At 31.9% G+C, this 16,654-nt stretch overlaps 1 protein-coding gene across 1 annotated transcript in view; it reads right to left on the bottom strand.

Annotated features, from left to right (window-relative positions):
- Window positions 1–666: 666 nt before the first annotated feature.
- LOC149170867 (uncharacterized) overlaps window positions 667–16,654 on the bottom strand; it is a 36,917-nt gene continuing 20,929 nt past the window's right edge. Inside the window, exon 4 of the mRNA XM_089425755.1 lies at window positions 667–1,155. Within this exon, the coding sequence (XP_089281881.1) occupies window positions 667–1,155 (489 nt within the window). The remainder of the gene's footprint in view (window positions 1,156–16,654) is intronic.

Below are 16,654 nucleotides of genomic sequence, written 5' to 3'. Positions count from 1 at the left end.
GATGAAAGAGAAAATGAACATTGAGGCGAAATAGAAAAACCATATAGAATTATTATATAAATTGATAGAATAGAAAAAATGTTTCCACTCCATTTTAATTATAAAACAAACAACACTAAATATTTAAAAAACAAGTACAAGAACACATGCCTCTGGCAATTCTCTAAGCTTCAAGCTACTAAGAAAGAAATGAGATGCTGTGTTTGAGTAGGAAAAATATTTCCACTCCATTTCAATTATAAAGAAAACAACACTAAACATTTCAAAAACAAGTACAAGAAAGCATGTCTTTTGCAACTTACGAAGCGTCAAGCTACTAAGAAAGAAAAGAGACCCGTGTTCAATTTATTTTTAGGCCGATAGGCCTTCCTTTGAAAGGGACTTTCATCGTCCCTTTGTTCCTCATGCTGACACGTGGCGTCGGAGCACAACCGGGAGTTCTGCAATCTCGTCCTGACATGTGGTTTCTGCAGCCGATTTTACAGTGAGTTGTTACCCATTTGACGTCGGAGTTCCAGGATTATTGTTTTGCAAGATTCTGCCATGTGGATCTGGCTACAGATTTACTCATCTCCAAGGCTGCCAGAACTCAAATCTGATCGCACACCACTCTCTCCTTTGGTCATTTTAGTCAGTTGTTACCCATTTTACGCCGGAGTTCCAGGATTATTGTTTTGCAAGATTGCGCAAATCGTTCTGTTTAATGGGAATTATCTCAACCGGCATGGTCGTATGCTTGAGAATCGAGTACCGGCAGACTTCGTAAGCCAGATCTTCTCGCGGATCGTAGCCTATAAAGATCTTGATCTGGTTTAAAACCTTTCCGCTCTTTGTCACCACGGGACCGACGGTGTCCCCTGGCGAGGGACTAATTACAGGCTCTGAAGTGGACGTCTGCAGCTCATTTTGCTTTAAATTCTCTGAACTAGCCAACGCAATTGACGAGGATGCTGCTAAGCCAAACCCTAGCCCCGCTGCTGCTAAGATTAGCTTAACCGTTCTCTGCTTTGGAGCCGCGGACTGTGAGCATGAATTTCCATAGGTATGGAAGCACACACACAGCTTCGATCCGCTGGAATTTGAAAAGCTTAAAGCCAGGACAACTTTAGGTGAAATCCTTCTGATACAGTGGCGAAAAACGGCCATAGATGGCATCTGTTGAAAGCTCTAAAGGAGACGCAGAGAATGAAGCTTTTATTTCAAAGTCTGAAGCTCTCCAGGGAAAAATTCATATAAAAAACGACATTTAGCAACTGATAACGGCCATAACTTATGTTGTTCGAAATCGATTACAACACTGACACAATTTATCAGTCAGATCTGCATTTTGATGGCTGCAATTTTAAAGAAAAACTTATTTCGATACAGTGAGAAGAAACTGCCATACCTGGTGTCTTTCGAAAGATGTTTGACTTGGAAGTAATATTTTCTGAACAGTAAAACATGACTCTTTTCCCCCTTGCGCTTTTTTCCCAACTTTCAATTCTTTTGCTTAAACTCGGGTCAGACCTGACTCAGGTCTGACTGCTCTCATATGGGAGTTCTTGAGAGTATTTGCTGAGTCTGCAACAGACTTAGGAGCCTCAACATCTAGACTCCAACAGCATTTTTTGATGTTTTTGAAACCATTGCGTGACATTTTTTTTAATCCCCATTTTTGCACTGCTTTCTGTTCTCATTTTATCATCTGAGATATCGATCACCTTAGGAATCCAGATCATGCACCATTGCTGGTAAAATCATTACTGTTGTTTTATTTATGTTGATGCTGCTGTTGGCACTTTCAGTTTCCAGATTTTTATTTCAAAACAATTTTAAAATTACAAAAGGATCAGATTAAAAGTTTTGGAACATGACAACGAGCCTTGATATTGCAATATGTCTTTGGCAATGTTAGTCAAATCTTGAGTAGTTATAGATTGTAATATTGGGCTGGTATTAAGCAATTTTTCAGGTGTGAGACCTGATATCACATATGCTATCAGTAATATAGTTAAATTCTTGAGAGGTCCTTATTCACAATAGTCAACAACAGTTTAGCAGATTTTCAAGTATTTTATGTCCAACGGACTTCAGCATCGCATCAGTGGGAGTTTGGACGATGCATTGCCGCTAATCAGATATTGTGATGTGGATCGGAAAGAGATTTTGATGTCGTGGGCCTACAAGGAGCTAGCCCGTCCCAGGTGATCTGCATATTCTCTATCCAATAATGTAGGGAAATATTTACTGCCAAGAACACAGTTTTGCTATGCAGATAGACTCTAGATTCACTAAAGAGTTTAGGTAGAAGAAGTGAGATGACGAGATGGGATTTGTACTTAGTTCAAATCTAATTTCATTAAAAAATTTAGGGACAATCAATAGGGTGATGGGACTTATATTAATTTACAAATTGAGGTTTCTCAATGGCCATGCCTTAAGAGTAAACCTGTAACCCATGTATGGAACTGAGTTGCGTTTACATTGCCTGCAGTATACCCCAGAACAAGGGTTTGCATACTTAATATTTTATGTCCAACGGACTTCAGCATCACATCAGTGGGAGTTTGGACGATGCATTGCCGCTAATCAGATATTGTGATGTGGATGGGCAAGAGATTTTGATGTCGTGGGCCTACAAGGAGCTAGCCCGTCCCAGGTGATCTGCATATTCTCTATCCAATAATGTAGGGAAATATTTACTGCCAAGAACACAGTTTTGCTATGCAGATAGACTCTAGATTCACTAAAGAGTTTAGGTAGAAGAAGTGAGGTGACGAGATGGGATTTGTACTCAGTTCAAATCTAATTTCATTAAAAAATTTAGGGACAATAAATAGGGTGATGGGACTTATATTAATTTACAAATTGAGGTTTCTCAATGGCCATGCCTTAGAGTAAACTTGTAACCCATGTATGGAACTGAGTTGCGTTTACATTGCCTGCAGTATACCCCAGAACAAGGGTTTGCATACTTAATAGAACTGTTCTCTGTTGTATGAACAGAAAGTATTCAAGTACGTGGTCCACTGCTCTTTGTTTTGGGTTTTATGAATCAACCAACAACTATTTTTATAAAGAAAAACGTTTCTCACTTTAGATAGGTCGATGTTTACAACAACCTATTGAAAAAATAGTAAGGGCATTTATCCAAATGCAGTAAGAATGAATGGAATATAAATTCATTCATTACAACCACCATAATAAAGAAATAATCTAAACCTTGGTGTCCAAAATCACAATCCTAAAATAATCTGATAGCCAGCAGAGCCATACTTCATAACATAGTATGGCCAAGGTCTACTAAATTTAAGGCATCAAAAACACGGTGCATTTTCTGTTCCCTGAATGGTTAAGCAGGTAGTTGAGATGCGTTGTTTTTCCATTGAATGCAGTATACCCCAGAACAGGGGTTCGCGTACTTGATAGAACAGTTCTCTGTGGTATGAACAAAAAAAATCGAGTACATGGTCCGCTGCTCTGTGTTTTTCGTTGGTTAAATGCAGGTTGGGCTCTAGAGCCCAAATGGCAAGATTCCTTCTACATTAAACAACAAAAACATGTCAGCATTTTAGCCTTTCGTCACATTCACATACTTGAGTTTTATATCATTTGGATGTTCAGCTTTGGAAGATGCTCCAGACGCTCACAATGGGTTGCACACTGCTATTAATCTGTATTCTAATACTCTCAATTGCTTAGAAATTTGCAGATATGGACAAACATCCAATTCCAATATCAATTTACCATGTCCAATAATGTCAAGATTACAATTGATAAGAAGCCATATTTTGGTTTTTTTATCCAAGTTGAAACATATTGTATGAAATCATGACACACATGGTTCTTTTTGTCTTCGGCTCGTCCACATAGTTAACCAGGTATCCCATGGAGTTGCAAATTTGTATTTTCCAGATTCATTTGTCCTTTGCAAATTTCTCTTATCCAATGCTATTTACAAATTTCTAAAAAAACCTCTTGGGAGTTGAAAGTAAGGGCTTCTGTATTTCCAAATATTGAAGTTTTCGATTTTAAATTGTTAATGGTTTCCTTCTGTATAAAATTATAATGATAGTGATCTCTGGACATCCTTCTTGATCAAGTCATGTTAAGGTTACCTTTATGATATTTATTAAGTTCAGTTTGATAGATCCTTGTAATGTGTTCGGAACTCTATCCTTGGGGAATCGAACATGAACTCTGTAAGGGCCATTTCAACTTCAGTGGGCTACTCTCAAATTTCTGTATCTTATTTGCTCTTCAACTAATAATATGATTCCAATATATGAAGTTCAAGCTCATGGATTTAAATTTTCAAAATATGTTTCCAACTTCCAAGAAATGAAATTGAAGCTCCTATAATACAATTTTCTTTCGAGCACATAATTTCTTTCCAACATGTTGTATTTGCCTTTTTGCATAAGAAAATGGAAGGAAATATATGCGTGTATTTTTAAGTCAAAATTAAAATAACCATAAACAACCCCATGAAACTTCTTGTAAATTACAAATACAACTGTTCAATAGATACCATATCTCGGTAGAAAAAACCAATTGTAGAGGGATATTGTTTCCACCCAGATGTAGAAATCCCTTATTTCGCTCTCTTTTAATAGACTTCTATGGACCCTTTCTGAGCCTTGCAAGGGTTTGAACTTCAAAGAATACAATCTAAGGTCCAAATTCATCCTTCTACACAAAGATATCCATTTGCACAAGACTATTTTTTGGTTCATCTATAGACGAGGCGAAGTTTCCTTGCAAATTGTTGAGGTTGATATGAGGCTATGGTGGGTTTATATAAGGCTAAAAAAATATTTTATATACAAGTTGGTTATACAAGAATATATGAATCTAAAATGAGTTTCAAACTTTTAATAATATTAATTTCTATAATTAAATAAATTATTTTTATTAAATGAATTTTATTAAAAATAATAACAATAATGTCTTACAATTAGTTAATGTTTTAATTGTAGTGTCAACCATCAATGTAAGTGATTTGTTTTAATATTTGCAAATCACAAATTTCGCCACTTCTCAATTACCATGTAAAACGCTGTAATTTACTTTTTATTTAAATATGAATGGTTTGGTTTTGGTTTTGTTCTTTTAATATCAAATCTACTAGTACGGGATGGTTATCGTGGTTATTGCCTTTGTCACTAGTGAGCTTTATATATGCTTGCCTATCTATAGAGGTTTCTTCCTTTTAATAATCCTATCGGCCTCTCTTTGTACCTTTTGGGACAATTGCTAGTTAAATAATGCATTACATAAAACTCTCAAATTGATAGAACAATATGACTTATTTACAATTAATATATTATGTATCAATTTCTTTTATCGTTATTCCATTCTAAATATTCATGTTTTTTTTTTCTCCCAATGTAATTTTTTCGATCTTTACAAAGATACTATATAATAGAAATGATCATTGTTGAATTATTTAAATCACAAGAGTATAAGGTAAAATATGAATTTGTAAAATATAGTACATAAGTTTATGATTATCATAATAACAATTATGTATTTTAAAAAATATATAGTTATAAACATATTTAAATTAAATTACTGTTTAAAATAATTTTAAATTAATAAAAAAAAGTCATATCTTAAATTAATAAAACAAAAAGTCATATCATCAATTTTCCACTTTAGTTTTTAAAAATTAGAAAAAAAATTGATGCATTTAATTCTAAATATTATATATATTTTTTTAATAATTAAAAACTTTCTTATTCATTTTTATTTAATTTTATTTAAATTTACACTTCAAATTTTTATTCATAAAATACATTATATTTTCAAAAACAAATTACATTTTATATTTATATTGTATTTCAATATATTACAATTGTATTGTTCTATAATTTAGTATAGGGGAGATGTGTAGGCATAATGTAAGTAGGTAGGTAAGTATGTCAACTTTTTTTAAATGTTTCGAAAACATTTCGACCCAGTATGGGGTGATGCTGTAGTGATGTAAATATTTGTAAACATTTAACATTTACATGTTAACTGAATTAAAAAATAAAAATAAAAACGTAAAATTAATAAAGAGCCTACTATAGGAGAGATATAGAAAAAAAATCGGTCTCGCTGATATTGTAGTAGTGTAAACATTTAACATTTACATATGAGTTGAATTAACAAAAAAAAGATAATGTTGCAATGTCCATAAATGAGTGTAACCATTTCAATGTTGGCTCAATTATGAATAAAAAATTAAAAGTAATCAAAATAATAAAAATCAACTTGTTATATTGTACTTTTACTTTTATCAATAAAATTATGAAGACCATTTTAGATAAGGGAAAATCATAAAATACAGATAATAATAAAATAGATAACATATAAATAGTAACTGTAAATTAAAATCCATTTTACCATATAAATTAAAACAATTGGTGCACCTAGAGTCTTGCTTTGGAAGGAGCTAATAAATTGAGATGTGAAGTGGATAACTTAATTGATTGTTGAGGCACAAGGAATTGCATAAATTTTGGTGGTAGTAACCACTAGAAAGCCTTTCATTGAAAAATAAAACCACTAGTAATTCTATACATTTAGAGTTTTACTCCTAGAGAAGTGCCAACGAAAACATAAATAATGGTGGGAAGTAACTTCTGATAAATATACCTGTTTACATCTTATTTCTATCCATTTTTTATGCAATTAGTTTTTTAAATTTTGATGGGAAGTAGCTTATGTTAAATACATTATTTACATGAGCATGAGCTATTTTCAAGGATTTTATTTTTGGATGAAAAGATCACTACACAAATATATAGAAATCATGCATGAATATTGAAACCATATCCATAAATTATGGCATAAAATATGTAATGAAATGAACCACATGACATTATATTATGTGAAAGCTACAATAAGACCTTCAAGTTATTGTCCAATCAAATGATTGAAAAATATATTTTTAATAATATTGAAAAATGAATATTTATGTTTCAAAGTTAAACAGTATAAGTTGCAGTCATCATTGTTAAAATAATAATGTTCAATGATCAAATCAATTCATCAATTTCTTCCTTGGTAGAGACTAATAAACATTAGAACACTTACATCTCATGTTGCTAAAATTAAAAACAACCATAACAACTAAATAAATTATAATTTTATTTTACATTACTATTAATTATAAAAGCAATAAAATATAAGTTAAACATATATAACTCTTGAATCTTGGTGTTCAAACTTACTCAACCACTTGCCTAGCCTCAGAGTGGATCTACCCTTCTCACATACCCATAATGAAAAAAAAATCTTTAATTAAATACATAAATGTAAATGGATATTTCTGATTATCGACTCATTATATGTAGTATTAAATTCAAAAATAACAACCAATCTATGTGTACATTATTTTATAGGTACAGTGGTAATTGGATTTACTATGTAATATGATGTTTACTTTAATACACTGATATTGCATTGTAATCATCTTATGTCATTCAGTTCATTCGTTCCAAGGTGAATTTAATCCATAAGGATAGTTTGTAAATTTGGAATCACCTAACCCGATAATCTGTACTTTGACTTAATTGTAATCTTATGAATTGGGTGACTGGCTACCCTAGAATGGAAAACCCACTGTCTCTGGAGCCTTCTTCGTGGTGCCTAGTTGTTCCACCATGTGTAGGAAAGTGTGTTTCATCGACGGTCTTCTGTCGTTTTCCAGATCGAACAGTGGGAAGAGTTGGCCATCGGTCTAAGCTCTGCCTTGGTATGGAAACCTGTCATTTACTGTGTTTTCCTCTAGGCAGTTTGGGCTCTGGCTCTCTGTTGAGTTTCCTCCTAAGTAAATGGATCTAACTTATACTTTCATACCTGCTATAGCGCGATTATTTCATAGTTTGAGTTACTTCCATGGAGTTTGAGGGCCTTCCTCTATTCTACATTTCGTCCATCATGACCGCCATTGCTTTCAGATGCAGTTTGGATGATAATATTTCTTGGTCGGGTATGTCATTTCGACTCCCATTCCCATCAATTGTTTTCCTTTCTAGATTTCTCTTTTAAACTATAATCTAATTCTTCGTGCTTTTATATGTAGGTTTTGCCAGGATTTTTCATGCTCACATGATGAAGGCTTTGAAGCCCCTTCTCCACCTACCGAAACCAAAAATCCTTAAGCGAGGACTCACTGGGTATGCATGAGGAATTTTTGTTGAGTTCATTATGAATAGGGGTTTTAATGTCTTTTCCTATGATAGGTGAATTTCAGACTACATGCGTAATAATGGTTTTGAGACTATGTATTTTTAAGGCTCCGAGCCATTAGCGTAACTGAAGGGTTACACCCTACATGCACTTGTCCTAAGTTGCAATTTCTGATTTTACAATTCAACGTTTAATGTAGCAATCAAGGTTTGTGAGCTCTATGGATTCGTGATGAAACCCTCGTTATGGGTTCTGTTTGTACTCGTCCTTTTTTGGACTTAAACCTAATGGTTTCTTCAGTTTAAACACAAATAATTATTGTTATCTCCATTCTGTTACTATGCATGTATTTTCAAGTCTTTTTCCCTTTTCAAGAATTTGTAATTTCTAGTTTTGTGTGTGTTAAGAATCTTGGAATTACTGTTCATTTTTTTTAGACTTGTATTGCGGCACTGCGCTTGGTTGTTAACTTGCATCATACTGTTATGGATTTTACAATGGTTATGGTTTGGCCAAGGTTGTTTCTGTTAACGGGCGCATCATGCAACTAATTTCTTGGTTGGAAAAGTTACTAAGTATAATGATTTATTGAACATATTTCCATTTATGCCCTTTTAAGTTAAGTTGATTCTTGAAACCCTCCATCCTATGTTCTTCTCACCGAGGGTCACCGTGGTTCACGATCTTCCTTTTTCTCTACTCGGATTGGTATTTTCTTGTTCTGAGAACGAGGAAAAACCCTCGTGTCTCACCCAATCCTCCAGGTTACGTTTACTCAGCTGCTATGAATAATGGTAGTATTTGTTGCATTCTTCTTAACATAACGGTGATACACAAGCTTCTCCTCTACGCGGAATTTGAGGAAAAAAGGTAATTATTGTTTAAAATTTACCCTATCTACCAGTTACATACAATCTTTTATTTATCTACTAGATTTATGAATTAACAGTGAATAATTTCACTTAACTACAGGTTCACAATATTTTCTTCTTTTACTATATCTATGAATTAATAGTAAATAATTTCACTTATCTCCAGGTTCACAATATTTTCTTCTTTTGCTGTATCTATGAATTAACAGTAAATAATTTCACTTATCTATCTATTTTTTCCTTTGATCTCAGATACCTTTTATCCTCTTGATCCCTTCCTTGAAATAAATTTCCCAAGGAGGTAATTAGGGTTGGGTAACTACCCATCCTAACCGCTTGAGAAAGTAAAATTGTCATTCTTTAGACATTTCAATCCCATGTTAAATTAAACAATTACTGCCATTGTTCTGGCATTTCAATTTTCATGCATTTTTAATCAAAATAAACTAATTATATAAACTTAACAATATTCAGTTAGTTTAAAATGTAGTAAATAAATATTTACATTCACGGGGGACATAACATCTTCCCCCCTAAGATCAAACATGGTCCCGATGTTCCTTTGCCAAAAATAAATTCAAAAAAATTTCCTTCATAGTCTGTTCATCTTCCCAAGTGACCTCCTTTGGCCCAAAGTGTTGCCACTGCACTTTAACTTGGGTGATAACTCGTCCCCGCAGCATTACTTCTGTCCAATCAAGTATACCCTTGGTTCAACCAGGAACTCGCCTTCCGGTTTGACCTTTATGTCAAAATAGAAATTTTAGTCAGCTCATGAAATTAAAACATAAAACAAATTTAAAATTTTTATATGCATTATATAAGATAGGCCAAAAATATTTTAGCTCCTTGACTCACCTGTATATCCTGCCAATTGATTATGTGTTTGGGATCATATATATATATATTTTAATACATAAACATGAAAAAAATTATGCACACGAATATGGCTGGGTAAAGTAAGTTAATAAGCCACGGGTCCAATTCAAGCTAAAATTTGAAAAGGTCCGCAAAATTGAGGTGTGAATTTAGCACATCCATTCCATTGTAGTGTACTTTTCTTGGCTCGAACTCGAACATAGACATGCTCTCCCACATTGAATTCTCGGAAAATTCTTTTCCGATCAGCATAATTCCTTTTTTGGTCTTGAGTGGCTTTTAAATTGGTTCGTACTCCTTTGACCATTTCTTCCATTTCTGCTAGCATATAAGGTCCAAGCGTTAAATTATCTTTTGGACCACCCCAATTCGAGGTATTCCTACATTTATGCCTGTACGAAACTTCAAAATGACTCATTTGTAAAGAAGTGTGATGACTGTTGTTATATGCAAAATCTACTAGATGTAAGTACTCTTCCCACTTAAACGGATGTTTTATTATATAAGCTCGAAGCATATCCTCCACTACTTGGTTTACTCATTTAGTCTGCCCATCTGTTTGAGGGTGGTAAGAAGTACTAAAATAAAAGTGAGTCCTTTTGAAGCTTTATATGGAAGAAAATGGCACACACTGCTTAGTTGGAGTCAATGAGAAGATCGATTGATGTTAGGATGGGATGCTTTGCAGGAAATGGAATAGGTGGTAGGAAATATTAGACAGAACATCAAAACTGCACATTCCAGGAAAAAAAGCTATGTGGACAAGAAAAGAAGTCATAAATAATTTAAGACTGGAGACCATGTTTACTTAAGAGTAAAACCAAGAAAAGGTACCTCATGTTTTTGTGGGCCTTTTGAAATCTTGGACAAAATTTGTCCAGTAGCATATCAACTGGCTCTTCCCAGCAATATCTTTCACGTGTCCTTATTAAAGAAATATGTTCATGATGGTTCTCACATTATTAATTACAATATGATACAAGTGGAACTCAATGGAGATTTCTTGCTAGATCCACTCCACATCTTAGATTAGAAAGAGATCTTCCTCCAGAATCGAGTCATCATCGGGGTTAAAGTGCAGTGGAGGCACTTTATACCTAAGGAGGCTACTTAGGAGCGGGAGGATACAATGAAAGAAGCTTATCCAACATGGTTCAAGAAGTATGCAAATGAGCAATAAACACCAAGTATGGTGTTAATTTAAAAACGAGGGGGAAGATGTAATACCCCTCTGTTTCTATGTAAATATATTTTTGTTTTTAGATTGAACTATTTTTAGTTGTGATGGCGAAAAAGCCATGGTAAAATTGAATTAAAATAAACAATAAAGTATGATGATGTAATAAATGTATTTTATTAATGAAAAGGAAAACTCGAAATTACTTGGGAAAGAAACACTTCATTTAAAGGGAGTATTTCTAAGATCTAGAAAGCAATGTTGACGGGTAAGATCAAGATAATCTTCCCTTAAATCACTGCTTAAAATCCCTAGGAGTTGATTAATAAGATTTAATATGATTGGAGATAAATCTATTAAATAGCTCAGTGTAGAAAAAACACCAAGTAAGGGTGAATAAAGTTTCATGGGAGAAAAATATGGGATTGAAATAAAAAAGAGAAGATATCTTTTTCGAAAAAAAAAAAGAAAAAAAAGAGAGAAAAGCCTAGGCTAATAGGTTAGAAGACCCTAGAAAGTGGGATTCCACTAAGGAATGATCTGCTAGGGATGTAAGGCATAAAATACCTTATCTCGAATCATAAGAGTTTGTTGATTCCATTGGCAACTAGTATTAGCTCAGGGGGAACTGGTGGTTCAGTTCTCGATTGGGTGGATAGTGTGCTTCCCAAGTACAATTTCTACAATAAATCCATTTACTAAATATGTGTATGTTATTTTTGTGAATGGAATGAATTCTGGTAGAGCACTGTATTGGATCTCAGCTCTAATAACAATGTGTGAGAATTTTCCTTTGAATGTTTATATTAATTAATTTTTTGGAAGGATGACTTCTACAGCAAGTTCGATTAGGAAATTCGTGCATGTTATTTATGTGAATGGAATAGATTATGGTAGAGTATTGGATTAGATCATAGTGCTAACAACTATTTGTGATTGTTACCTTTGTGAACATTTCTATTAAATAATTTTCTGGAATGTATAAATTTTGTGCATAATATTGGGATGGATATGAGTACTAAGCACTGCGTGTGTTTTTTTTTCCTTTGACTAAATAATTAAGTGAATGATATAAATCTTATACAAAATACTGTACAACAAAAAATGAATTACATTTATATATCTGAGTTTGGGGATGCGGTCAAAGGATATTTTGTGAAGCTAGGCTAATCTCACTGTTGGAATTAATACAATGGTTAACTCAAAGATGTAAAGAAAATAACATAAACTTAGCTTGATGTGCAAAGGAAATACTTGTGGGAAGTTTCAAAACCTTGCAGCAAGTAGGAGTAAGATATTGTCATTCTACCAAGTAAATGGAAGTAAAATCAACCTTTCAAGAGTGCTAGAATCAATCTACATATATGTACAGGAAATTGAAGATATGTACAATTTATAATTATTTCTATTGAAGAAAACAAACTTATTTCCATAGGAAGGCATTGAAATTAAATTATCCCTTGAAGGGTTAAGGCCGTTATCTTAATCGAATTGATTATAAGGGCCACGTTAAGTCGACATACTGAAATTATTCATACTTGTAGATTAAATAAGGTAGTATTCTTATGCAGCGATAGAACAAAAGGATCTAAAGGCGTTTACGTGAAGAAAGCCTTGCTGGTAATGCAAACAATATTATGTAATTTTATATATTTTAAAATCATAGGACTGAAACAGAACATTTGAGGATTTTTGTCTAAGTCTTTGTCACAAATAGGTGAGTTAACAGAAGTAAAGATTAGATGTGCATAACTACATACCTAGCAAGTTGGTGATTAACATTTCTACTTATAATGCACCGGTCATGACATCCACTTAAGGAATTGTCCCATATTAAGTTCAGTTCAATAGAGAAAGGAAGCAATTATACCATTTTCTATTCATTCAAACTATTCAAGCAGTGCGCAAAACTAACAACAACATTTTCAATCTCGTAACATAATTCCACAAGAATGAAATAGGAAACTCTATAGTTTATTTCAAGAACATAATTGATTTAACATACAGTCCCATATGGATCTCTATTCTGAAGGGTAACAATGTGCAAGAATTCAGACACAGAAGCGATGACCATGAAGCCCCAATGAATGGAGGTATAGAATTAAAATTATACAATGTACACTGAGTAGCTTAATTGATTACAAAACCTGAGGGTTTAATAGATATACTTAAAATAGAGGAGTACATTTGGCGTATGAAACATTAGGTGAGCCAAAATCACTTAACAGATCTCGAATAATAGATAAACCTACACTACAGTTTGAGAGGTCGGAAATGACCACTCAGTTAACTCTCGGCTTCTCAAGATAGACCCAATATCAAGTCTGTGGCACGAGCAAGGTATCTCAAAACTAAGAAAAAAAGAATCGTTTTTTTTAACCAAACTAAGCTAGCATGGTTGGAGTTAGCGGTTGTAATAATGTTGTTGCAGGTAGCATGGATATAGGGAAATGATATGCGATCATACCTATAACGCAGTAAAAGGAAAACATAAGATAAGGAAATTACATAGAACCAGAATGTGGAGTGACATATACAATAGGTGCACAATTATGAATTTACCTTGTTAGTGAACAATTGGTCATCGAAGGAATCTCGCCATATTTTTCAAAATTATTTTGAGAGAGAGCTGCTAGACAACCAATAACTAGATCCAAGTAAATAAAAATGTACAAGAGTAGGGGAAGAAACGAGATGAACTTGCAAAAATAAATAAAAATCTACATACTCATACCCATGTATCGAAGGAGGATATGACCATGAGATTGTGAATTGATGAGGTAACTGTAAGTGGAGAGGTCCCTCAAGAAACGAAAATGAATCCATCAAAAAGGAAACAAAGGGAATAAAATAGAGGCGAGCCAAAAATTATATAATAAGGGTTATAAATGAGTGCAAGGTGCCATAAGTCCAAACTATCCCTATAAGGGTACCTGTGACACCTAAACAGAATAAAAGAAGTTACCTGTCGGTTGAAAAAAGGGGTCAATTGTTGTAACAATTTTTCTCTTCCAGGTGACTAGAAAGGTATATGCTCTAAACCTTCTACTCAACCACGACGCGCCAAGACAGGGAAAAAAATATAAACCCTGGAAGCTAGGGAAATATAGAAGATAAAATCATTAGCAAATTCCAAAATTGGTATGAAGTGAGACAAACTTGATAATTGAGTGAAGCATCAGAAAAATTAGTAAGAGTCAAAACAGAATAGTAAATGCATTACCAGAGAACGTAGGAACCATATATAATTTCACACCTGAATGTAAGATTTCCTTACCTAGTAGTAGAGGAGGAGTAGGCATTGCCATGCTCTGGGAAAATTACTTTCCAACATTCAATCCCTGTTAACGATTGCCATGACTGTCGAACAGATTATCCCTCTCACTAAGAAAAAGGAGAAAATGGGTTGGATACCTAGTGAATAGATAGAGTTAGGGTTTCTTGAGGGTGGTATCCACCGTTAGATCAACTGAATGAATTGCCACTGTCCACGCTGGAATATGTGATAGCTCATGTGAAGTTCACGTGAACCAGGGTCGCATGTCTACTGATGATTCCCTCATAGCATTGGGGACCATAGGTGCCACCTGTGGGTGAGTTATGTGACTATTAATGTAGAAAGTCTACCTGAATGATTGTAATCCACCATTTGCAGTTAAAATATCCCATCAAATTTATGTTGTGACCAACAATGTAGGTAGACACAAGCTAAGTTTAATGTGTGAAGTGTACCAAGGAGGAGGAGTATAGCGTATAGGTCCCTTCACCATCGAACATGTTTGTCATCTTGAACCCTCTTAGTATCAGAAATATGATATACTCTTTTACCCCAAAGTGATTTGGAAATGGACCAACATCTAGTTTCACTTCTAAGATCATCAGAATTAGTTCTTACCTTTGCAATGATCATTTTCTTTTTAACACTAGTCAAGACAAAAGCATAATACAAGGTCATCATAAAAGGGACATTGTTCACAAAAGCTTCTTCCAAAATACATTTTTTTTGGGTCATTCACAATTCAATTTTATAAATTTACATAAATCTAAGTTATCTAAATATCATATATTATAAAAAAAATTTCAGCATATATTTCAAAATAAAAATTATATTTATATTTAAAAACATATTATATCAATATTTAAAATTTTAAAATTTATATTAATTTGAAAGTATGTGTAGTTCATAATTTTTTTCCCTTAAATACATACCCACCATTTTTAATAATTTATAAGAAATATGAATTTTTATAATCATGGTTTTAAGTAATGAAATTTCTATTGGATAGAAATTTATTTCTTTTGTCAGTTAAGAAACTATTTAATTTTATTAGTTAATTAAAATTCATTTTTTGTTCGTTAAAAAAATATTTAATTATATTAGTTAATATTTTAAATTAAAGTGATTGATTTAATTTTAGTTATTTTTAAAAACATATTTTTTATCTTAATTTTTTGTTTAATTAGAATTTTAAACTTTACAAAGTTTGTGAATTTAATTTTTTTTCATTTTATTTATATATCAACCTTTTAATTTTTACAACATTAATCTTTTAAATTTTTTTATCTAGCAATTTCCATGTAAAACTTAAAAACATTTATTTTTATTTTTACATTATTATTCTTTTAAAATTTACTAATATTTCAACAATATAAACTTTATAAAAAATTATTTAAATTTTATAGTATTTTATTAAAATTAATAATAAAAATATATAATTTTAATTTTTTTAATTTAAATTTTCTTAGCATTTTCTAACAAATAAATTTATTTTTATTTTCAATTTCATTATAATTTCATAATTTTAATTTTAATTTAAAATAATTAGAACAATATTTATATTATGATAAATAAAATTTAATAAAAAAAAAATTATATTTTTAACTCATTGTTTTAACAATATTATAACTAAATAGTAACATCTATTGTCTTGTAATCTAATTTTCATTCACATGTAATCTTATAATCTAGTTTCTTTTAATTTTTATAATCTACTTTATAGCTATTTCCTAAAATATCTTCATCATATCTCTCTATCACTTTGATGATAGGAAAACCATTTGTTATAATTCAGACATTGTTTTTTTCAAATAAATATAAACAATTGAGTTTCTTTAAAACACTTTTATGATGATGGACAGGAGAAAAAAAAAAAAAAAAATCTAATAAAAGTTAATAATGTTTCACTTCATTAATTTGATAAATTTAAAATTTGATAATTTTTTTAACAGATAAATTTATTTTTAGTTTCAATCTGATTACTATATTATAATTTTTATTTTTATTTATGATAATTATAAAAATATTTTATATTATTATTAAGTAAAAAGAATATATATATATATATATATATATATATATATATATATATATATATATATATCAAATAAATATAAACGATTGAGTTTCTTTAAAACACTTTTATGATAATGGATAGAAGAAAAAAAACAGAAATCTAATAAAAGTTAATAATGTTTCACTTCATTCATTTGATAAATTTAAAATTTGATAATTTTTTTAACAAATGAATTTATTTTTAGTTTCAATCTGATTATGATATTATGA

This window comes from Pinus tabuliformis, chromosome 4_2 (assembly GCF_031772625.1).
Source record: "Pinus tabuliformis cultivar Carrire ecotype Pingquan chromosome 4_2, CPIR1, whole genome shotgun sequence".
NCBI lineage: Eukaryota > Viridiplantae > Streptophyta > Pinopsida > Pinales > Pinaceae > Pinus > Pinus tabuliformis.
Note: the sequence above shows the minus strand (reverse complement) of the source record. Positions and strands in the feature narration are given on the sequence as shown.